We start from the raw sequence: 22,280 nt of genomic DNA on the forward strand, positions 1-22,280 counted from the left end.
TCTTCTGGCACTGCTTTTCCCATACCATGACAAATCCTTTCAGTAGCGCTAAGAAAGGGGAAGCAACTTCTACCTTTCTCCCTGCCATCCTCTGTAGGAGGTGGAATCACTGTGGCAGTGTCACCACTTGATGCATTTGGCTGTACAGATTGGGCATTTCCAAGCCTTTTTTTGCTGTTGCTGCAAACTTTCTAAACGATGCAGCTGCTCACAACTTCACATCCCACCTTAGAGACAAGTTTCTTCTGAAGCAAGGACTGACTCACTGTTTTGGAAGATGCAGCCTACCTGCCTGCAAATGTGAGCTCAACTGTAGAAGCAATGTTGTGTGAAAGTCTCCTCAAACTTAAATGTGTTTTCCTCTAAATCCTTTTCTTTTTGTTTCTCCCCAGCAGTGCGCAAAGGGTACAGGATCCAGACTGACAAGGAAAGGGACTCCATGAAGGTGCTGTACTATGTCGAGAAAGAACTGGCTCAGTTTGACCCAGCTAGGAGGATGCGAGAACGATGTGAGGAATGAGAATGGTTTGATTTTGTTTTTCACTGACCTGAAAAATACCCTGCAAATTCATAGCTAAAGGTTCACTGGCTTTGTATTCAAGCTAGCCTCTAGGATATTAATCTTGGGATGGATAAAATCTGGATCTTAGGAATCTACAGTTGTGTTCTGATTTTAAAGAGTTACTGGTCACCTAATAATCATTCTTCATTAGACTGAACAAGGTGTGGGAGACTCAGACTATCATGAAAATTGGCTGCTTGGGCAATTGAACTTTTGGATCATCATGGTCTGAAAAGCCAGTTCTGTTTTGTGTGCTGCGGTGTCCTCGGTATGGTTCGAATGATACATAAAGGTAGTTTGGAGTGGTTATTGCCCTGCAATAGGGACTACAAGAAAGATTCAGGAAGCAAGGAGATTGCCAGGAGGTTTGGTGACACTGGTCAACATAAGATCAGAGGCGCTATGAGCAGCAGCTCTGATGGCTTGGCAGTCAGACACTGCCAAGTGAAAGGGAGGGGCATGATGCAAGCTCAGAAAGGAGCTTCTGCATGGAACTCCTCACTGTCTGCCTATAGCCTCTTGCAGGCTTTATTTTCCTAAATAAAGACTGAAGGGGTGTTTAATGGGTGTCAGCACAAACCGTAGCGAGGATCTTCCTGCACTAGGAGACAGAGGTGCAGTGGTGGGACAGTTCATGTGCACGAGGAGGGCCTGCAGTGCTGGTGTTTGTCCTCTAGCTGTTCTGAGTACAACAGCAGGCTGGGGGGCTTGGTTCCTCCGTGCAGCATGCAACTGATGCAGAGCTAGCCCATCTTAGGCACTGGCAGAGGCTCTTTTAAAACAGACACGTGAGATCCTGCAAATCAATGAAGGTAGGGGTTTTAGGGAATGACATTACATCAAGGCTCTGTACTGATTAGGCATAACTAAGAAATTATATGTACTTCTAAAACAGTCATTGCTGAGCACACTGTCTTCTCCACCCACAAGATTTACTATAAAAAGACCTCTCCAGATTGGTATGTCAGGCCTCCAGATGTCAATGTGCTTGACAGGGTAGAGACTGACAGTGATTCAGACAGTCTCTTACTTTTTTTTATTTTTTTTTTGAGGGGGTTGTTTTTGTTTTAACTAAGCAAGTCAGGCCAAATTCAGAGCCAGCTTGTCTCACACCAGGAAAGGGGGAGGTGGCACAATTGCTGGGATGATGCACCACCAAGCACAGTGCCCACCTCGTGAGGGTGTTGAGCTCACACGTGCTAGTGAAGCAGGGCTGAGGGGGGATTTCTGCACAAAGACTGAACTTTGTTGTCCGAACACAAGCATGTGATGCCAGTTGAGATACCCTTAGAATATCCCATCTGGCTACTGGTTAACAGTTCAGAAGACCTGTAGGTCCAACACCAGCTATGTGTCCAAACTGAGCCCCAGGAGTCTCAGGCAGGATCACACAAGGGTTTGGACCTTGGGTTCCATTTTGATTTTTTTTTTTTAATGGAGGGCAGCTCAGCTTCTGTCTGAGAAATCTGCAGCCAGGCTTTCCACAGCCTTCCGGTCCTCTCTTCTCTCCCATATGCTACTAGGTGATGCCTATCTCATTTCTTTTCTGCATCCTCCCCTTCAGATAACAACACCATCTCTGAACTCAGCTCCTTGCATGAGGACGACGTGAACTTCCGACAGCCGTACCGCCAGGCGCGGAGGAAACCTCTGCCTCCGGCAGGAGACCTGGATGGGGATGCTGAGTACTGGGCAGGAGTGATTGGCGGGGGAAGCACGTCAAGGTCACAGGCTGTCTCTGATTACAGAGATGAGAGGGACAGTTTCCGGCACAGGTGAGGAGTGCTGTGTCTGGGAGGTTACTGTACCTGCCAAAGTAATAAGTTAAGGAGAAGGGACAGATATACTGGTAGCTCTTCTCCATGTCCTACTGCTCTGGTCCAGCCTAGTAGGATGGAGGGGTTGCAGCTGGAGAGAAAGGTGGAGATGGAAGATGTCTTAGATGAGGACAGAATTGATCTGATTTGTACAGGTCTGCTGGAGCCTCCCCAGCTGGGCACTGCTAGGTACTGACACCATTCCAGGTAGGATGGCAAAGTGAGATAGATAAGAAACAAAGTCGCCTTCTCAAAGTGCTTCATTGAAATCTGTACCTGATGCCTCAGGCAATTCTCAGTGCTGGTGCACTGTGTTAGGAATCGCACCCTGGTGCTTTGGTGCGCCAAGACCTGTATTCCAGATCTAAAGGACCGGCACTTTGGCACCTAGAAGAGATGCTTCTTCCCTCATACCAGCAGCCCAGTCCCCCAAAATCAATGGCAGGGATTTATTTCCCTCAATACTGGGCTCTTGTGCCAGTTCACTCCCTTTAAACCTGCTTCATAATTGCCCTCCTGTGAGCTTCTGTAGCTAGGTTCTTGGGTTTTCCCAGCAGGACATAGACCTACAAGTGCTGGGGCTAAGGGAAGAAAGAAAGTTCAACCCTGCATAGCGGAGGACAAGGAAGATGCATCCCGGGGTTAATCTCTGGGTAACATTAGGCTTGTAGAATCTGAGCTCTCCACACTAGGCAGCCCTTACAGGCAGCAGAGAGAAGTAGGCTTTTCTAGGATGTGATACATCTCTTCCTACAGAAGGGGATGAAAACAGGTCAGATGATTCATGTCCCAGGAGCGCCCGTTTCCCTCCATTGTCTGTGAAGGCTGCCGAGGGGATGAGTGCAGCTGAATCCTGGCCTCTAACCCTACCTTTTTCCTCCTCCAGCCAGCAGAGATCCAAATCCGAGATGCTGTCCCGTAAGAGCTTCTCTGTGGGAGTGCCGGCCGTCTCCATGGACGAGCTGGCAGCCTTCGCGGAGTCCTACAGCCAACGGGCCCGGCGGGCGGACAGCCAGGAGACTCGGCGTTTCGAGCGCTCGGAGTCGCGTGGCGGAGGGCTGCACCACCAGGACAGCTCCCTGGAGGAGTACTACACCAAGCGCAGCAGGGGGAACCGAGAGCCGCTGACGGACTCGGATCGGGGCTGGTCGTACAGCCCGCCCCGCAGACGGGCCCACGAGGAGAAGCACCTGCCCCGGCTGGTGAGCCGGACGCCTGGAGGGAGCCAGAAATACGATCACTCCTACCTCAGCAGCGTCCTGGAGAGGAAATCCCGGAGCTACGATGAAAGCGGTGACCGTTGTGAAACCCCCTCAAAGCTGAGCTCGCAGCCCAGCCAGAGAGGAGGGGGAACGTATTATGCCTGGTCACCACCCTCTACCTACAAGCCCGAGCCGTCGCAGCAGCAGTCGCAGCAGTCACCGTCATCTGACCAGGAGGATGGGGAGGACACCCTGCCTCCCTACAGCGAGAGGGAGCTGAGCCGAGGCCCTTCGTACCGGGCCAGGGAGCAGGCCTACCTCAACGCCTCTGACAAGAAGAGGAAAAAGGAGCCCAAGAAAACAGTGAGGCCATGTCTGGTGCTCCTGATCCAGATACGCTGAGGCATCAGCCGCCAGGCGGGGGTCACAAAGCAGAGTTTAGGAGCAGGGGGCTCTCCAGGAGAGGGCAGCGTGTGGATGGAGTCAGAGTGTGGGGAACCCCAGATAGCATGAGGAACCCTGCGAGAGACCTCAGTGGGATCATTATGAAAGGGGTGAGGTGACAGATGCCTGTGGGTGCGTGCCCATGGCCCTGGGCTCATGTGCCATGCACACTAAAGGCATCTGTCACCCAGAATGCCAGCAAGTGAGAAACATCCTGCTCCAGTCAGGGCTCGTGAGGGCTGATGAGACTGTGGCTGTTGGGGAGGGGGAGCCAAGAGCTTGGGTCTTGGGCCTGAGCAAAGTGGCCTGTCCAAGAAAGAACAGGGGCGTGAGCCTGAAAAAGTTGTCACTCTCCAGTTGTGTCTCTGTCGAAGCTACATCTGTCTCTTTGTCCGTTCTGTGGGTGCTCTCCTATTGACACTTGTCTCCTCTCTTTCCTCTCAGAACGATTTCCCAACGAGGATGTCCCTCGTGGTGTGAAGTTGTGGACATGTCATGTTGATGGGCTGGATACCACGAGGTGACTGTGGTGGAAAAGATACAGAGCAACAAGCGAAACAGGCCCCCGTGAACCTTTGCAGCCACCAGCCTCGGACTCAGTTCATATCGTTTATTTCATCAGGGGAGCAGAGGCTCTCCTAAGAGACAGACTCCCACGAACAGCACCTGATCTCAGAGGCTCTGGGAGTCTGCAAAGAAAATGAGGCCAGGGCTCTCCCTGGCATCCTCCATTCTGCGCTGGAAGGCAGCCATATCCCTGCTGCCCCTGCAGCCCTGAACTACGAGCGAGGCTGCCGTTGTGCCTCTTGCCCTGCCTCACGTGCTGGGAGAGGCCCGTGTGCATACCTCTTGCTCTCTCTGTCTCCTCTCTTCTCTGTTTGGATCAATATCATCCCATGCTTATACTTGGAGCCTATTCAGCATCATCCCCATGCTGGGAGGAGGCCTTGTTCTTACAGCTGCAGACCGCCTCCAGCTGATCAGGCCCTAAATTATGAAAGAAAATCTACATCCTTTCAGACACCATACAGCAGGGACTGATGAGGTGTTTCTGTGGCAAGGGCTGAACAGAGAGAGAGAGACAGAGACAAGTATGGGCTGGTTTGTTCAATATATTTAGTTACGTTCATTTTGTGATGAGAGTTGCAAGTGAGATTGATGTATTGTTTTGAAAGTGGATCAAAGTAGCTTTTCTTGTGATGAGAGCATGATGTGTTTTTCTCCCCCGTCCCCAACTGTGATTTGTTTTGATAAAGTTGCATTTTCTTGCAGCTGAGCTATGGCCCTGTAGAGCTTCAAGCTAGAACATTTACACCACCATATCAGAAGCAGTGCTCTAGTTTTGCTGGTGTTCTGCTTCCAGCACCACCAGACCTCTCTGCATAGCGGCCTTTTTGTTTTAAAGAAGCAAAAGGGGAAAAATTGCAGTGAGAAGGCTGCAGATCTTCATTCTGTGCTATTGGTATCACTCTTTTCTGGTCATTGTTCTCAGGCACTGAACAGAGCAGTAAGAGCAACAGAGAAAGAATTAATGCTGTGGATGAACACAAGCTTTGAAAGTCACTTTTTTCAATTACACTTGTTTCAGTCACTACAGTTGTGACATGATTTTAGTGGCTGTTGTCTCAGGAACAGCTGAATTTGGAAGTGAGTGCTTCGCACCATCTGGAAGCCTTACATTCTGGATTTCATAGGGTATAATGCAGTCATTTCTTTAATTTTTAGCTGCTAAATTCATAATGTGAGGGAAAATGGTGGGAATATTTTAAGGTCCAGTATCTTGATTGCTGTCAGGCCTAGAAACGATTTAGTGCCATATTGTGTTATGGACACTGTCAGCTTCTGAAATGCCATCTTTCTTAACTCTGGAAATTTGGTAGCTACCTGGCCTCAAATTTGTTAGGTGCTCGCTCTAGCAATACGTTTTTGAACACTGGATTAATGAACATCACTGCAGTTCTCCATAAAAATTGCAGATTACTTTCTGTACTACTCCTTCGCCATATAGTTCACCAGGAATGGTCAGAGGAGAGGATGAATGATCTCCACAGCTGTCATGACATTCCAGTTTTTCACACTAGGTGAATGACACAAGGATGTCTTCTCCACGCTTCTCTAGTGGTGAGTGCAGATTTGTAAATTCTAGTCCTGGGTCTTCCTGGCCAAAGGATTATCCTGTAGGGGCATACTATACCTGCCTCTGCTTTGCATTATGGCTGGAGAGACAAAACTGTAAGTATTTTGATCTTTTCTCATCTTTAACGTATGTTCCTAGGAGAACCACAGGATGGTTAACAAAAGGCTGGCAGGTGGTTTCCATCTCAACTCCAGTGCCTCGAGAAGAATACACTACGTGCCATTTAAAATTAAATATTTCACCTCTGACATATGCTGATACAACCAGCAAAACTGTTAACGTTTTGTTGGAATGAAAAACCTTGGGAACCTCTATGTTATGATTTTAGGGGAGTTTATCCTGCTGTCCTGTCATCAGACATCCAGCAGACCCAGGAACCATTTTACATGGAGATTTGAATGTGTGTCTGCAACAATAATTGTGTCAGAAAGGGGCCAAAACAGTGATTTAACATTCTCTGAATACCTGTATCTTTTAAATCACTCTGAAAGCCAGAGCTTTCAAAATCTCGTTTCATTTGTGTCTGTCCCTTATCTCAGTCACTGTAGTTGATTTGATCAAGCCCTCAGGAATGAGTTGTGTATATTAAAAATGCAATCCTTCCCTTCGTTTATCTGAATCACTTTTGTTTGCTTGATGCCTGGTACTTTAGTGTATTTGCACACTGTGTTTAGGAAGTTGACATTTTATTTACTTAGCATGTAGAAAAGTAGTTGTAAGCTAATTCTCTCAAGAGAACAATTTTATCCGTAGAAACAATTGTTCGTAAGAACTGTCCAACATTTCTTTTGAACCCAAGTACCTGGAATAGTACTGAAGATTTTATGATTAGTGATTCTACAAGTTTTACCAGATGATAAAAAAAATCAGCCTAAAGAAAAAAAAAAAAAAGCAGGTCTTAATTCCCTAAAGTCAGATCTGGGCAACACCCATCAGTTGGCTGTGCCTTTATTCTAAAATTTTATATTTTCCAAATATTTTAGCAGCCCATTTGTATCTCCCTATACAAATCTGAAGGAGTTCTCAGTTACTGATGGTGTCTGTCCTGAAGCCATCTCTATTTTTCCCACAGGAAATGTATCTGCATAGGCACCAAATGGACCAAATCAGAAAGCAAAGGGTGACGTAGAGCAGGGCTTTCATCTCCATAGCTACCTAGCCCTAGTGACTTGTGACTCTTGGGTAAGCAGCAGAGAGGAACAGGGAGCCAGAGGCTGATGGAGGGGCCATGAGGAGTCACTTGTTTCAGAGAGGAGGTAAGGGTAGCTTTGTGCCTGCACCATCGTTCAGAGCACCTGCAGGATGCAGGCGTTGGAAAATAACGAGCCTGATTCCTGCACTTAATCTGACGTGGGTGTACCGGGGTCTCAAATTATAAATTTTCCAGTGATCAATTTTTATTGCTGGCATAAAATTAAAATCCTTTTCATACAGGATATGGGTGTCTGAGTCATGTCAAGGATGCAGATGGTTTTGTGGCCTTAAAATGAAGCATCACAACAGTGACTAGCTAAGAAGACAACTAAGATGATGAGTGAATCCTGTAAAAAAATTATGAGCCCTTAGAGCAACAACAGGATCAAGCATGAGCAGTAAATCTGGCAGTGCTGTCGAAAATGTTATCTGGGCTACTGAAAAAAGTTTTGACGGAATGGGAAAATAAATGCCAACAGTGATGACTTCTTAATAATCCCACTATTCCTTTAAGGTACATTGTAAAATTTCCATGTGGTGGCTTTAGTGCAAATATCCTCAAACCAATCCACTTCCACTGAAATGGAAAGTTAACAAAGCTAGCACCTTGAATACTTGGAAACTTGGAGAAACTCTACCATACATCAGCTCAGCCAGCCAGCCAGCATTATTCTTTGTGTTAGCATATAATATAGGGGAAGGGACTGAAACTAAACATCATAGCCCGAGTTATTAAGTTAGAGACAGCCATCGGCAATGTGCCGCAGGCCCAGCTCACCTTTTGTGAAACGTATGCCGAGTTTCCCTGGAAGGTTTCTGCTCCTGCTTTGATGCGTGGGCCCCTCAGCAGCTCAGTGCATCGTGGCTTTGGCTCTGGCTGGTGACTCTCTGAGTACCACTGCCATGGACTAGCAGTTACCCTGCTTCCCTGGCCTTTTTTTTCTGACAAGCCCACTCTAGGTGCGTAATACCAGTTCTCCTGCAACAGAAATAAGACGAATGGTTTTGCAGCCAATGAAGACTTTAACATATGAATCTCCTTCAAAGAATTACCTAAAACTGGCCAGAGAAATTTGTGGGAGGGAGCAGCAAAGAAAGTATCCAGATCAGGCATATTAAGATGAAAAACTGGCCTTCTAAAAATGGATAACTCTCATTCTCAGATAATTTTTTGAGGGGTTTTAGGACAGTTAACCACACATGGATGGCACCACTGGCATGTGACCAGCCTCCTTCTGGCATTGCACAGAAGAACTTTTCTCGGCCAACTTGCCAGCCTACTCCTACTGTTGCAGGTTGCCTTGGACACACTGACTGCTCCCTCCACACATACTCAGAGGGGTCTGTGTGTCTCATTTAACCCAAGGTCCCCTCCCAAGCTGCTTCTCTGAAGAGATGCAGGGCAGCCCCTGACCTGTATAGATAGGAATCTCTAAGAAGAAGCAGTCACACAACATTTTGTAAGCCAAACATAGCTACAAACTTTTACAGGTACATGGACACAGTGTTTATCATGCCTGGGCTATTCTGAAAATAAGTACAGTGTCATGGACTGTTCCACTGAGGAAATGCGTAGATCTACCTTCTTTCTCTAGGGGCCTTTCACAATAAGTTGTGGGGGAGGATCCACTCTGTGTCACTAAATACAGGTTTAGGACATGTGGAAATGAAAGCTGAAGTAGATACAGCTCTTTCCTTGACTGGGTCTAGGAGCAAAGAGGCCTTTGGCATAAGCCAGGCGCTGCAGAACTGACCCTGACTCCTGAAACCTGTGGTACAGCACCGGCATAGGCACTTTATGCAGCAGCTGTGTTGCTGAAATCATCCTCATCTTCACTTGGAGCTCATGAAGCCACTTTCCCATTCCCTGGGAGATCAGGAAAGACATCCCTGTACATAATGGGACGGGTTGGCTATCAGTTTTGATACCACCTCAAAAATGCCAGCTGAATTACCAGCATCAGGCACAGAACAACTCTAAGAATAAAGTTAGCTGCTACTAAAGGAAGGACTCTGCCATGACTCCCATGCAAGTTCTCTTGCGATCTTTACAATTGCTTTTGGACATTTGCCCCAGCCTGTGCAGGGACGTTTGCCAGGAGGGACCTTTGCCTCCTCTCCCTTTCTGCCTGTCATTTTGTGTCATGCTTGTAATCCCTCCCTGACCAGTTCCAGTCAGTTTAGATGTGGACCAAGTGGCACTTTGAAAAAAAAGAACAAAACAAAACAAAACAAAAAACAATACAGCAACAAACACCACCAAAAAATAAAAACAAAACACTATAAAGGCAAAAAGTACAGAAAACACAAAAGAAAACCCCAAGCCTGCTCTATATTCTCCCAAGCCTAAGCAGAGATGTTACTGGAAATATTTTAAAAATTCTAGCTGAACACAATTTCAAAACAAGTAAATACTGTTTTCAACCCCAGGGCAGCTGCAGTAAGCTCTGGAGTACAGACAACAGAAGCAAATCCATTCAAATTTCATTGTCCTTGGTGAGAGCAGTGGCAGAGGGAAGCAGTGTTTCATGAGTCATAGAAACCAAATGGGATTCCAAGATGCTGTTAGTTACATTTGAGTTTAAAAGCATGAATTAAAAGCTGACAGGCTCATTTAAAAAACAAAACTCAGGTCAAGGAAATGGCAAGGTTTTAATCTCCAGCGCCTCTTGGTGGATCTTTGCCACACCTGCTCACTTTGAGAGATTTTATTTTTTTATTTATTTTACCCTGCAAAGCCTTTACTTGTGCCCTGAGAACCGCATTCCCTCTGTGCCTAAAGCACCAAATGAGTGTGCAGGTGACAGGAGGCTCTTATGCACCCCGTCCCTGTCACACCTGTGGAGCACCAGTGCTGCCCTTCTTACATATCCCAACAGGTGACTGTGGCTCCGCTGTACAAATCATGCAGTGCGGAGCGCTGGGTGGGAGCCAGGTGCCCTGCTGCCACGAGCTTTTCACAGAGCCTATCGAAATCTCCAGCCAGGGATATAGTCCTCTTGCTGCTTATCAAAGAGATATGTTTGTTTTATTTGCCATTTTTTATTGTGGTTGCTTATCTGCAATAACTATTTTTTCCCCTATTATGCAGTGAGTGAATGGCTTTCTTTGCTGTACTCAGCTTTTGCTATTTTCCTTAGATTTCCTCTCTCTCCTGTAATTAATCTTCAAAATGGGAGATGGTGGTAAGAAAGACCTTACAATGAATGCTCTGTACAATGAAAATACAACACTCTTATAGCTTTTTGGGACACATCCTCATCCCCAATTACCAAGCATTATACATTTACAATGCTTGCAGTTTCACAGTTGTCGCTTTTGAGTTGTCACCATGGCGAATAAAAGCAGGAAAAGCTACCACCAATCTGCTTTTTTATTATCCTGCAGGCAAAACAATTTGCCCACTTTTTGCCAAGAAATGAGCAGTTGACATGAGTGGTTTTCAACCTATTTTAATTAATGGATGATACAACAAAAATTTTCCAGGGGAGCAGCAGAGCCCTTCATAAATACCCTAGCTCATGGGATAACATAAAGGAGCACGTTCTGCCCACCCTCCCTTCATACAAGAAATGCCTCAAAGTACCCTATGGAGCTTCACTGGATCCTTCCCTGGTCATGCAGACACAAAAGCTTCTTCCCTGCAGATTTTATTGAGAAGCTTTACCTTTTTTTTTTCTACAGACACACTCTTTCATTTTGGCAGTTTGACCTTTTTGTCCTTATGTCTGCAATACTCTGGATTGATGGTTCTCCTCTCTCATAAGCAAGTACCTTCATTCAGCCCCCGTCTCCCTGCTGTAAATAATGGGTGTGGGTTCTCACAGTTTGTGGGTGTAATCTGCACAGCATTTACGTGTTCAGATCCCTATCTGGCAGGCAGTGCCAGCAGACAGGTGCAGGAGCAAGAAGAGTGTGCAGTACCAATGGTGCAAGAACCGTCATCTCCTGGCTCTTCAGTTGCCTTCCTGTGAAGTGGGAAGTGATGCAGTGCCACCTGCTCCCTAGGGCAGTGCTGGCCAGGCCCTGGCAATCCCTGTCCCATTCCTGCTGCCGCTCACAAGTGCTGGGCTGTGTCACCAGTGGCCCCACTGCATGCTGAGACCATGCCTTGGCTTCTTTCCTTGGCAAATGTGGATCCAGACACAGGCTCAGTCCTCACATTCATACCCTACCAAGCCAACAGCCATGTCCCCCGGCCTACAGACACCTGTAAGCAAGCTCCATCCTTGGGGACCCACCAGGCCCCTCAGCTTGGAGAACAGCACTGAGGGGATGCACACCTGCCCAATGCCGCCCCTGACCCCTTTGTGCTGGGGAGAGGATTGGGGGGGACTCGATTCTGTCCCTGCTTCACCCACAGCTGCCTGCAGGCCCGGCCACCCACCCCACTTTGCTTTTGGACATCCCCTCACACACTGTGGAGTGGCCCGGGCCTGGACCCTGCTGCTCCACCGCTGACAATGGGGACGGGCACACGGGGGCCATGTGGTAAGGGCCCTGTCCACGTCCAGGTCAGGGGCTCAGAGGCTCTGACAGCTCTGCCAGTGTCTTCCAACCACCCCCTGTACATATGAGGCTGCTCTATGTTCAGATCCAGTTGGGCCTGCGTGCTCCACTCTAGGTGCAGGTTGGTGTTTCAGGCCCATTTCTGAACTAGAGAAATGAGCTTGAAAAAAAAAAAAAAGCCTCACATGGCAAAGGACCACTTATTACAAGAGGTGTTGTGCTTTCAGTCAGTCCTCAGTGTGTGGTAGAAATCCTTTCTGGTTACCGCCCAAGTTCACTTCCACCAGCCCCTCTCCTGAGCAGCTGTTGGTGATTTTTTGTGTGCCTTTTATCACATCTTCTCTGTGAGCAACAGATTTGTCAGCATATTTACCTCTGAATAGGTACTCCAGGGTAGCGAGAGTCTGAGCTCCAACTGGATGCATTTTATACTCAAGAGCCTGCTAAATGTTTAATTTATTTAGTCACAGAACCATGGAAAGACTTGGGTTGGAAGGGACCTTAAAGGCCATCCACTTCCAACCCCATGCCATGGGCAGGGATGAAGTCTTTTGAAGTCCTGTTTCCTGGCAAAGACAGAGCTTGTGTTTCTACAGGCCTCAGTCCTGCTCACCTTGGACTTAGAAGGTTTGGCAAGGGTTTTAACCTCCAGGAAGGTGGAGATCGGGTAAAACTTAAAATGCTAAAGACTTTACCTCTTGCAAATATACTGTCATGTCCTACCTAAGGACAGCTAGTACCTATTTGTTGCCACTAAATTGATGTACAACCACAGAAAAGACACTGGTGGTCCATGCAAACAGCATCCCTCCTGACTGGAGGATGTAAAGCATGGCTAAAGCACATTAGCCAACAAGCACTGCCCAGAGGCCTCTGGCCCCAGAGGACCTGGCTTGCTGCTGCCCCTCACAGGCTCCCCTTAGGGAGCAGCCCCCTATCAGCACCTTGACAAGGAGCACCTGCCTCTCATCTTCAGACCAGTGACATTCTGCAAGGAGGATGAGCTTAGCTATATAAGCTCTTCCTGGTTTCTCTTTCAAGCTTTGGAAAACTTAGACTTTGAAGCATAGGCCTGTACAGTTAAAGTTCTGCATTTTAGGAAAGTATTCCTCAAACTTAAAAGTCTCTGTGTGTACCTGGTTACTGTGATTAAGTGTGTGCCGAAGGGCCTGCTACCTGGAACAGTTTTCTTTAGGACTTGGAGTTCTGCCACCTAGTGCTGAAACCATCAGCAGAATCAAGCACCCAGGATTTCTGAGGAAGTGAAACAAATTAGCAAATACAATCTGCAAGCATCTCGGTGCAGCCTATTTACAGAGACTGCATTGTGCAGCACCAAATGATGCAATGTGGGACCTGCATCTCTGCTGAACAACTGAGCTGCCGAGACCAAGAGGAGAGCACTTGGTCCTGTACACAAATAGACCTTCATCTAATGACCAGAGTGACAAAACATGTGTGGGTAGCAGACTTGGAGACTAAGGTATGCTTTAAGTAGTGCTGGAGGAGCGAAGTAAGTTGTTGTTTTTTCTCTAGAAACATGTTTTTATATATAGTCATTTTTGTGTTCAGTTCGTAAGCAGAGAGATCAGAGGCTGCCTTCTGTTCAGCCCAGTATGGTGCCTGAATAGGGAATGTGACTCCCCAGTTTCCATAGCATGCAACTCAGGCTGGTTCTTGTAAATAGTTGCAAAGTTATTGCAGCAGAGCTCTGTAATCAAGAGGTCTCCATGAATGGCCTGCTCTCCTGATATGAAACACTTCTTAATCAAGCTATGATACTGTATTGTAGCTAAAACAAAAGTGTCTCAACTTTCCTCATCACAACAAGGTGTGGAGTTACAGTGCTCCCAACAACGTGGGGTATTAGAGCCTTCAAACAACTTAGAAATCTAAAAGTTTCAACACTTGGGCACGTGCAGCACACTTTTCAAAACATACTTGAAAAGCATTAGCATGGTTTTGTACCACTGCAATGATCTTCGAAAGGAAAAGTGCAGGTAGCATCCCAAGTACTGCCTGGCAGGCCTGAGATCTGGGCACTTCTGTGAAAAGCTCATCTTCACTTGTAGGCAATTAATAATAATAATAAAACACCCACAGTCTTTGCAGCTAAGCTTAAGTGGTTCCTGTTTGAGCATCTCAATTACTCTGATTTCATGATTAATCTTGTTCCAATTAATAGCAAACCCTGGTCAAAATATTAGATAATCTATTTAAGCTACTGGGGGAGGACACTGTGAGGCAGCTGGTAGTGAGAGCCTGGAGGAGGACAGGAAGGCAGCTGTCTTCAGATAAGCACTGAAAGCAAGCACAGGAGCAAAATGGGGTGTGTGTGCTGTTGTGCTTCAACACATCAAGTGACAATGCAAGGAACTGAGAAATGCTGCATGAATGTTGATAATCTTAGCTGATTACTCAGGTTATGTCTGCACTGGTGTATAATATAGTCCCAGGGAGTGAACATAGGTGCCCTGTCCCCAGTCATCTGCTCTGCGTAAGATTTGTGCACTTCTGTGCTGTGTTGCAGAGTGAAATTGCAACAGTCCACAAGCCATAGCTCTAAATTGCTCCCAAAGGACCACTAGTTGATCAGGGCTGTCCACTAGGATATCCTGCAGGAGTGACATGTCTTGGAGAGCAGGGAACAGATTACCAAGAGCAACATGTGCCCTGTCTAGCTAGGAGGCAACCTGGCACTTAAGTAATGTGAAAACCAGCTCTCCAAAAAAAGATGCAGCAGTTACAGGCAACTCCTCACAGAATTTTAGTTGCCTTTCCTGGAAGGTGGCTGGCCCCAAAATGGCCTACTGCCCTTCCTACCTGCTGAATGCATGACTAAGTGCATATATGAAAGGTGTAGGAGAGAAAATGTCCTCAGCTGTTGTTTCTTAACAATATGCTGACATTCCAGCTCAGAGGGAAGAGAGGTTTTCAGCCAGTTTATGGGGGAGAAAAGCAGCTGCCATTTAGAATCAATAAACTTTTTGATAACAGGACATGCACTAAGGGAACCAGAAATGAATTGCAGTTTCCATCATGCTGTGGCACCGGGGGTACACGTCCTCCCACCGTGGCTGAGGGAATGCAGTAAATAAAGGCAATGTGTCAGGCCTTTCCAGGTCTAAGGTCTAATCTTCCCTAGAAACATTGATGAAAAAACAGGCAAACCCAAACCGGTAGTAAGGAAACATCTTAAATGATGTCTTGTTTGGGAACTAACAGTATTGGCCATGTTATTTATTTGCTTGTTGGCTCATCCATTTTTATGTCACCAAGTCTCTCAGTAGTATGCACCCTACTGCTCGTGAGGCTGTGGTCTAAGACTCGTGCAGTTCAAAATGAACTCTCTGAAATCTTTCATTTTAAAAATGTGGATCATTTAATGGATTTGATTTAGGGCACTGCCATGTGAACGGTTAGCCTGCACAGTTACATTAATTCAGGCTCTGGGGGAGAAAGTGGGAGTAGAGTGAAACCAAATGACTTAAACCATCTCTACTGCTAGTGGAGCATGAAGCTGAGCCCTCCACAACACCATCTGGAGGTTAAGGGAGGTGTAGATGTGCCTGCAGTACTCAGCCAGTAATTCCCATCACTTTGCTTTTGCTCACAGCTTGCTGTTTTCCCCAGGATCCTGAGCTCTTTGAGATGGGCTTCTCCTAGCCCTTAGAGATAACTGCTACTTGGGAGCTCATCTCCATCTGAAAGCTCACTGTTAGCATTAGGCCCATAAGCAATGCTGAAAATAAAAAATTCTATAGCACAACAGATTCAATCACTTCATTTTCTTGCCTACAGCACACGGTGATTTCTTCCCCTGTTTGGCTCCGTGGGTGGAACAGGCATTTCAGTATACACTGCCACGTTCATTACAAGGAGTTCTTCCGTGCTGGAGATATTAACATCTTTGTTATTACTGCCAGTTCTCTCCTCCCCCGTACCAAGTGGTCGTCTGAGCTAGAATTCCTTTTAAAGACAGATTCCCAGTAGTAGTATTTTCCTCCTCAAAGTGAAGCTCATCTCTTTAGAGGTCAGCTCATTCTGCTTTCTCAGAATTCTGCCTCCCTCATTTTCCTTAGAAAGTCAATACTAAAGACGACATCAAAACTGCTTGCAGAAATGCACAGAAATTCTAGAAATCCATGTCATAGTCAACTCTTTGTAATCATTAACAGCTCAAAAATGGTGTTTGAGTTAAAAAGTTTTATGCAAGAAAAAATGTTTAACATTTAATATGAAGTCAAAGTTTGACATAGCTTATTTTTCAAACATCATTAACATCATTCTCTTCCTTTTCATCAACTGACAATTAGAAGATCACAATTTAAAAAGTCATCCTAAATACTTTTAAAAGCCTTACAAAAACATTCATAAAGTGCCACCCACAAGAGCGCCTAAACAAGAACCTGGGAGAAATGCCTAATAGGATGTTAATTTACTTAATTGCTGCTGAGGATTAAGCTGTCAAACAGCAGCATGATTTCTGGGACTGTCAATTTAACAACCATACAACCCAGCAAAAACACAATCCCATAGACAGGGCCTCCACAGAGTATCAGCTGGGCCTACAACACAGGCAGTGTTGTGGGGGTTTAAAATAAATAGCTGCTAACACCACCTAAAACCATGAAAACTGTCAAGTGGGAGATGTGGATTCTAAGGGGAGCAATCATGTAAGGCTGTGGCCTTACCCCAAGGGCAAAATCCTGGCAGCTTGTAGAGAAAACAGATTTCAGCTGGTTTTTACCAGGGCAAAAATCACACCCCATAGAAAAAAAAAAGAAAGCAGAAGGCACTGATCCTTGGAACGATTGTGTTCTCCCCTCTTGGCCTTGAATGTACCATACCGTAAGCACCTTTTTTTTTTCCCTTGTCCCTGAAAGAGGGGCTGGGAACAGCCACCTCACTGCAGTGAATGTGCACTAGTTCATTTGGCAGTGGCTTCCCTCTTTTCTTGTGCGCATGGGCAGTGCTCACAAACAGGCCTACCCAGAAGAAAAGGGGACGGTCTCTGAGGGCTCCCTCCCCCCAAATCCGTGCCCCACATGAGGTGTCCAGGTGTCTTCACAGCACCATGTAGCTGCTGCCCATGGTCCCCAGGGCCAACTACTCTGTGTGGTGTTTCTGGTGGCGCACCAGCTGGGGCTGGAAACGAAAGCATTCCCCACACTGTGTGCAGCGGTACGGCTGCTCGCCTGTGTGGATGCGGGTGTGCTTGATGAGGTTGGAGTTGCCGCTGAAGCCCCGGCCACACTGGCTGCATTTGTAAGGCTTCTCGCCCGTGTGGGTCCGAGCGTGGTTAATGAGGTCAGAGCTCTGCCCAAAACATTTGCCACACTGCCCGCAGGAGTAAGGCCGGACACCGTCGTGGGCTCGCTGGTGCTGAAGGAGGTGGGAGTGTTGGCTGAAGCATTTCCCGCAGGCTGGGCACTTGTAGGGCCGCTCGCCTGTGTGCATGCGCTGGTGCTTGATGCAGGTGGAGCTGTCGCTGAAGATCTTCCCGCACTCGCTGCACACGTAGGGTTTGAGCCCGGTGTGGATGCGCTGGTGCTTCAGGAGGTTGGAGCTCTGGCTGAAGCTCTTTCCACACTCCGTGCAGGTGTAAGGCTTCTGGCCCGTGTGGACCCGCCGGTGCTGGATGAGATGGGAGCTCTGGCTGAAGCCCTTGCCGCACTCCCCGCACAGGAACGGGCGCTCCCCGGTGTGCATTCGCTGGTGCTGGATGAGGTGGATGCTCCGGCTGAAGCCCTTGCCACACTCGGAGCAGATGGTGGGCCGCTCTGTGCGATGGGCTCGCCGTGAGGCTGCTGCCACCCCTCTCTCTTGTCTTTTTACAAGGCTGATGGCAGAGCAAGGCAGCTTAGCCTCCTCTGCCGGCCTATAGTCACCTCGCTGTGCCTCTGAGGAGCCGCGCTGACTTCCATGGCCATCACCCAACTGTTGCTCTCCGCCTCTGGACCCCACTGCCAACATATCCTGCTGATCTGCGCTTGCAAAGTGGTTGTGAAGGGGATCTACCTCACCACCTGGAAAAAATGCACAAGTAATTGTGATTATTGCTTGGAGATGGCATGGCAGAAAATGGGCAAGCTCTTCTCCCAGGAAGCCTGGCCTGCACTGTGTAGGAGAAGCAGTAAAGGGAAGGACTGGGAGCAAAGCAAAATCTAGCCATAGGAGCATAGCCTCACCATGCGACCCAGAGCATGTGTGCCACAAGCAGCAGGATGCTATAGGTGTTTGATAGAATCATGGAATAGCCTGGGTCGGAAGGGACCTTAAAAATCATCCCTCTCCAACCCCCCTGCCATAGGCAGGGACGCCACTCACTAGATCACACTGGCCAAGGCCCTATCCAGCTTGGCTTTGAACACCTCCAGTGATGGGTCTTTCCTTGTCCCTGGGAAACCTTCATATTTTCTCTTAATACTATGTCTTCTCATACATATTTTTAACAGTACACTGACAAGGGCAGGTGGTCTGCCTGCCCAGATTTCAGGATGAGATGGATGAAATGAAGCAGCTTAAATAACTTTGAGGAAGCTCAAAGAACAATTTGCTTGCTCTGTTTGTAAACTTATCTGATTTATTTCTCACCCATATGCATCTCTTCCAGCACCTCATGATCTTGATCTTCTCCTTTGTCCATCTGGGCATTTATGTCAGGTTCAGCAATCAGGAATCCTTCTTACAAAAGCAAACAAAATTAAACTTAGTTGAATATTCAGCAAGAGTGCATCACAGAATATACTTTAAAATCTACTGCTCCTGCTGAATATGGGAACAGGCATCACTTCAGGAACATATTCCCTGAACTTCAAGCTATCGATCCTTCTTGTTTACTTATGGCTGAGCCAAATGAAAAATACATCTCTGGACAACTATTCAAGCTCCAGATGCAATTGGCTAACTGGACAGTCGGGCTCTGGTACAAACACCATGCAGTGATGGCGCCTCATTGTGGTCCACTTCATCACTAGCAGTTATTTACCGAAAGGTAATTGTTAATAAGGGATTAGATAATGCCAGAATCAAGGAGACAACTGAGGTGATGGGACTGGTTTTGGACCTCAGATGCCAGTGATTACAAAAGCACCAGTCTTAAGTCTTTGATCCTGGGTGACACAGTTGGGACAGAAAAAAATGGAGCAAGCAAAAGAGAGACTTCTTGAACTAGAACCTTGAAGAAAGAAAACAACAAAAAATAGACGTGCAAAAAAGAAACCTTAGACGTTAGAATAATCTGAGTTCCTACTTTAAATATTCCCTGAATGCTGAAGGGGACTACCCCTGCAGATGCATCATTTCAAGCTGTTCCATGGTAAGGCTATCTGCAGCCTTACAGCTCTCAGGACTTTACCACTACCAAGAAACTGCTGCAACAGGTTGATGGTACAAGCCAACTGAGCGATCTACATGCTGCAGTGTGTACCAGATGGCTTGCCCTCACTCTAAAGCAGGAGGAGACAAAATCCTGTCCACACAGAAACTTTCCCTGAGGCAGCTAACCACAAACAGCAGGGTTTCTCTGAGAAGGCTGTCAACAAGCAGGAACTTCACAGAAGGAGATCTCTCCGCATTTCAGAGGTGGTACCAGCATCTTGATAAATGTCCAACCACAACCACTTGGGTAAGCCTCAAAGCAAGTGGACAGGGTAGAAGGAAGAGTTAGTTCCCTTCTGTTACTGGCAGAAACACATCCTTGGTGTTACTGTTTGAATGTGAAAACCAAGACAGTAAGAACATCTGTGCACGTCGGTTTGGGAGGTTACTGTATGCAACGTTCATAGCTTTACTAAAATGAGGTGGGAAGAGTGTCTGATCCGGACCTCCGACAAACACACCGTGCCATTCTGGGGTCCTTGACTTTAGTACAGTAATAGCACATATCACAATAGCAGATTTTGTGGTTGGGCCCAATGACTTATTTTCTTTACCTCGGCTACTTGCAGGCGGACATTCATCCTCTGACCGCTCAGCCCCGCAGCCCTCCTGTAGCTGTGGCTGTCTGTGCCTGTGCAGCCTGCGGGAACCAGGGCAGCGTGGCGCTCCATACCTCCAGCTCCTCGGGCTCCTGCCGCCTGCCCCCCAGGCGCTGCCGCCGCGCTCTCCGCATGGTCACCCCGGGGCACAAAGGCACGGACCTGCCATTCAGGAGAAGGTGTTTAAAGCTTCCCTTCCCTAACCGGTATCTGGAATACACAACGCTGAAATCAAAAGGTGAGCACGTTTTCATCACCAAAAAAAAAAAAAAAAAAAAAAAAAAAAAAAAAAAGAGTTAATGGCGCAGCTGCACGGTTTCACCAGCACATGCTGGCTTAGTGTCGGTGCGATGGGAGCCCCCCTCCCCACACCCGAGCCGAGCCGAGCCGTGCCTACCTGCAGGGCGCCCGGCGCCGGCCCCGCTGCCGGCGGCTGCCGCTTCCTGCTCCGCGGGCAAAGGGCGCCGCTTCCTGGGCGGAGCAGCCGGGCCCAGCAGGGCCGAGCCTGGCTGTTTTGGGGCCGGCACGATGGGGTGGCGGGGGGCGACTCCCAGCCCTGCCCCCCCCCCCCCCCCACCCCGAGCCAGGCAGGAGCTCAGGCCGAGGGGGGCTTGCGGGGGGCGGCTGTGGGAGGAGGTGGCCGGGTCTTCCCTCGTGAGCGAGCTCTGCCCTCAGGTGTGTTAGGGGAGCCGTCTTTCTTGCCATGGTGCGTTTGTTTGCTCGCTGTGGTGACATTTGGGCTTCCCTGCTGCCTTACCGTGGGCCTGGACCGCTGCCACACCGCTCCAGTGTCATACTACAGAAAACTACCCAGCTTTTTTAGGAGCTAAAACGCCCGAATACCCAGCGCGTGCTTCGTGGTGGTGCACAAAGACTGACAGGCTCAGCACAGGAACGAGCGGTTTTCAAGGAATCTGGGACTCTTTCCTAGAAACAAAGCATAAAAACACCCCCAAAGCCACTCAGATTTCCTTTTCACTTAAAGCAATTGTTAGCAAGGCACGAAAGTGATTTGAATTAGTCAGAAACCTTAGTGACTGTGTGCCCTAAACAATATGGGAATTGCAATTAAGAGTGAAATGAGAAAGGTTGTTTTGTCACACTGAGGCTTTGTTTGTTAGGTTTAAGCATCAATTTGCATTAAAGACTTTCTGTTGGAGAAGTCTGTCTGATATGGGCTCGTTAGGCTTGCAGTCTGTAATTTCTCTAGGTCCGAACAGATGGAGAAATGGCCATCAACAAAATAAGCTGGGAATACCGAAATAGAATGAAAGGGAAAACATATCCCCATCAGTTTGTAAAACAGTACGACTGTCAGGCGCATTGCTGCATCCCAGTCATGTTTGCAGCACAGCACATCTGCTTAGAAATATGGAGGGTAGAGGACCAATATGTTCACAGTCAAAGTACAAATGCATAGAGACAATAGAGAGAGGAAAGTAGTCCTGCACATGAAACTGAAGTACTGCCCATGACTTTGACACTGATAGGAGGAGACACTGTAGGCTCAGGCATCAGCCTGCTGTCCAGCATCAGTGAAGAAAACTGCTAAATTCATTTCCAAATACATATTGAAAAAGAGGTGATTGGAAAACCTCAGAGTGGATCTGCTGTGGACAAACCCCAACTGACCACCCTGATTCCCATCAAGACATGGCTGGTGATAGGGATGAAAAGAGAACAGGGGATGTAATACACCTTGTTTCTAATAATGCTTCTGATGGGTTACTGCATCTGCTTTGGAAACTGAGAGGCTGAAAACTTACTGGTCCTCCAGGCTCAGCCAACATTTTAATGTCTAATTCATGACCCATAACAGCCAGTGGTTAGTAATGACTTTTTTTTTTTTTTTTTTTTTTTTTTTTTTTTTTTTTTAATGAGCAACTTGGGTGATGAGAAAGAACGCATCCATAGCCAGTTAGCAGGTGATACTGAAATGGAGTGGGAGCTGAGATATTCATACATCAAAGATTCAGTTCCAAGGAAACCTGAGAAACTCAAGAATTGGGCCTGAAGTAGTTTAACAAGGAGAAGGGCAAAGTTCCTCATGCATGTCAGAGGATGTGCATTAGCACAGGCTGGGAGCTGGCTGCTTGAGTAAGAGCTGTGCTGAAGAGGATCTGCACCAAGGTCCTCCGCCAAGCAGAATACGGCTCAGTATGCTCAATTCAGGCAACCTGCTTACTGGGCTACATCCAGAAAAGCATGGCTGGCAGATTGGGAGGTTATCATCCCTCTCTGTTCAGAGCTGCTGAGGCCACAACTGTAATACCGTGTCCAGTTTTGGGCCCTTCAGAAAGGATGGACCTTCCTTCAAAAAGGATGTGGAAGAACTGGCAAGGGCTCCTGAGGTGGTTAGGAGCCTAGGGCACACAAAGAGTGAGCAGAAACTGAGGGAGCTGGTGCTGTTTGCTCTAGCAAAGATGCTTGAAC

At 47.4% G+C, this 22,280-nt stretch overlaps 2 protein-coding genes across 6 annotated transcripts in view; one reads left to right on the forward strand and one right to left on the reverse strand.

Annotated features, from left to right (window-relative positions):
* The window catches only part of ILDR2 (immunoglobulin like domain containing receptor 2), a 34,976-nt gene extending 27,938 nt beyond the window's left edge, over nt 1–7,038 (forward strand). For 3 of the 5 annotated variants that reach the window (XM_032207754.1, XM_032207756.1, XM_032207758.1), the window contains 4 exons: nt 393–509; nt 2,127–2,337; nt 3,266–3,944; nt 4,470–7,038. In XM_032207754.1, coding sequence (XP_032063645.1) covers nt 393–509; nt 2,127–2,337; nt 3,266–3,944; nt 4,470–4,505 — 1,043 coding nt within the window. In that variant the 3' untranslated portion in view covers nt 4,506–7,038. The remainder of the gene's footprint in view (nt 1–392; nt 510–2,126; nt 2,338–3,265; nt 3,945–4,469) is intronic. The other 2 variants (XM_032207755.1, XM_032207757.1) reach the window with 1 other exon arrangement.
* Nucleotides 7,039–16,210: 9,172 nt separating this feature from the next.
* Nucleotides 16,211–20,054, reverse strand: LOC116494916 (zinc finger protein 239-like). The gene is made up of 3 exons (XM_032197061.1): nt 19,803–20,054; nt 18,463–18,552; nt 16,211–17,894 (listed from the first exon to the last, which is right to left on the reverse strand). Exons 2-3 carry the CDS (start codon nt 18,512–18,514, stop codon nt 16,975–16,977), a joined length of 972 nt encoding a protein of 323 aa, XP_032052952.1. The 5' UTR covers nt 18,515–18,552; nt 19,803–20,054; the 3' UTR covers nt 16,211–16,974.
* Between the last annotated feature and the right edge of the window lie 2,226 nt (nt 20,055–22,280).

Source organism: Aythya fuligula, chromosome 1 (assembly GCF_009819795.1).
Source record: "Aythya fuligula isolate bAytFul2 chromosome 1, bAytFul2.pri, whole genome shotgun sequence".
In the NCBI taxonomy this organism is placed as follows: domain Eukaryota; kingdom Metazoa; phylum Chordata; class Aves; order Anseriformes; family Anatidae; genus Aythya; species Aythya fuligula.

Coding starts and splice junctions, on each gene's coding strand:
- LOC116494916 (XM_032197061.1), bottom strand. CDS start 18,514: ATGGACAAAGGAGAAGATCAAGATCATGAGGTGCTGGAAGAGATGCAT. Junction 17,895..18,462: donor GCTGGAAGAGATGCATATGG/GTGAGAAATAAA, acceptor CATTTTTTCCAG/GTGGTGAGGTAGATCCCCTT.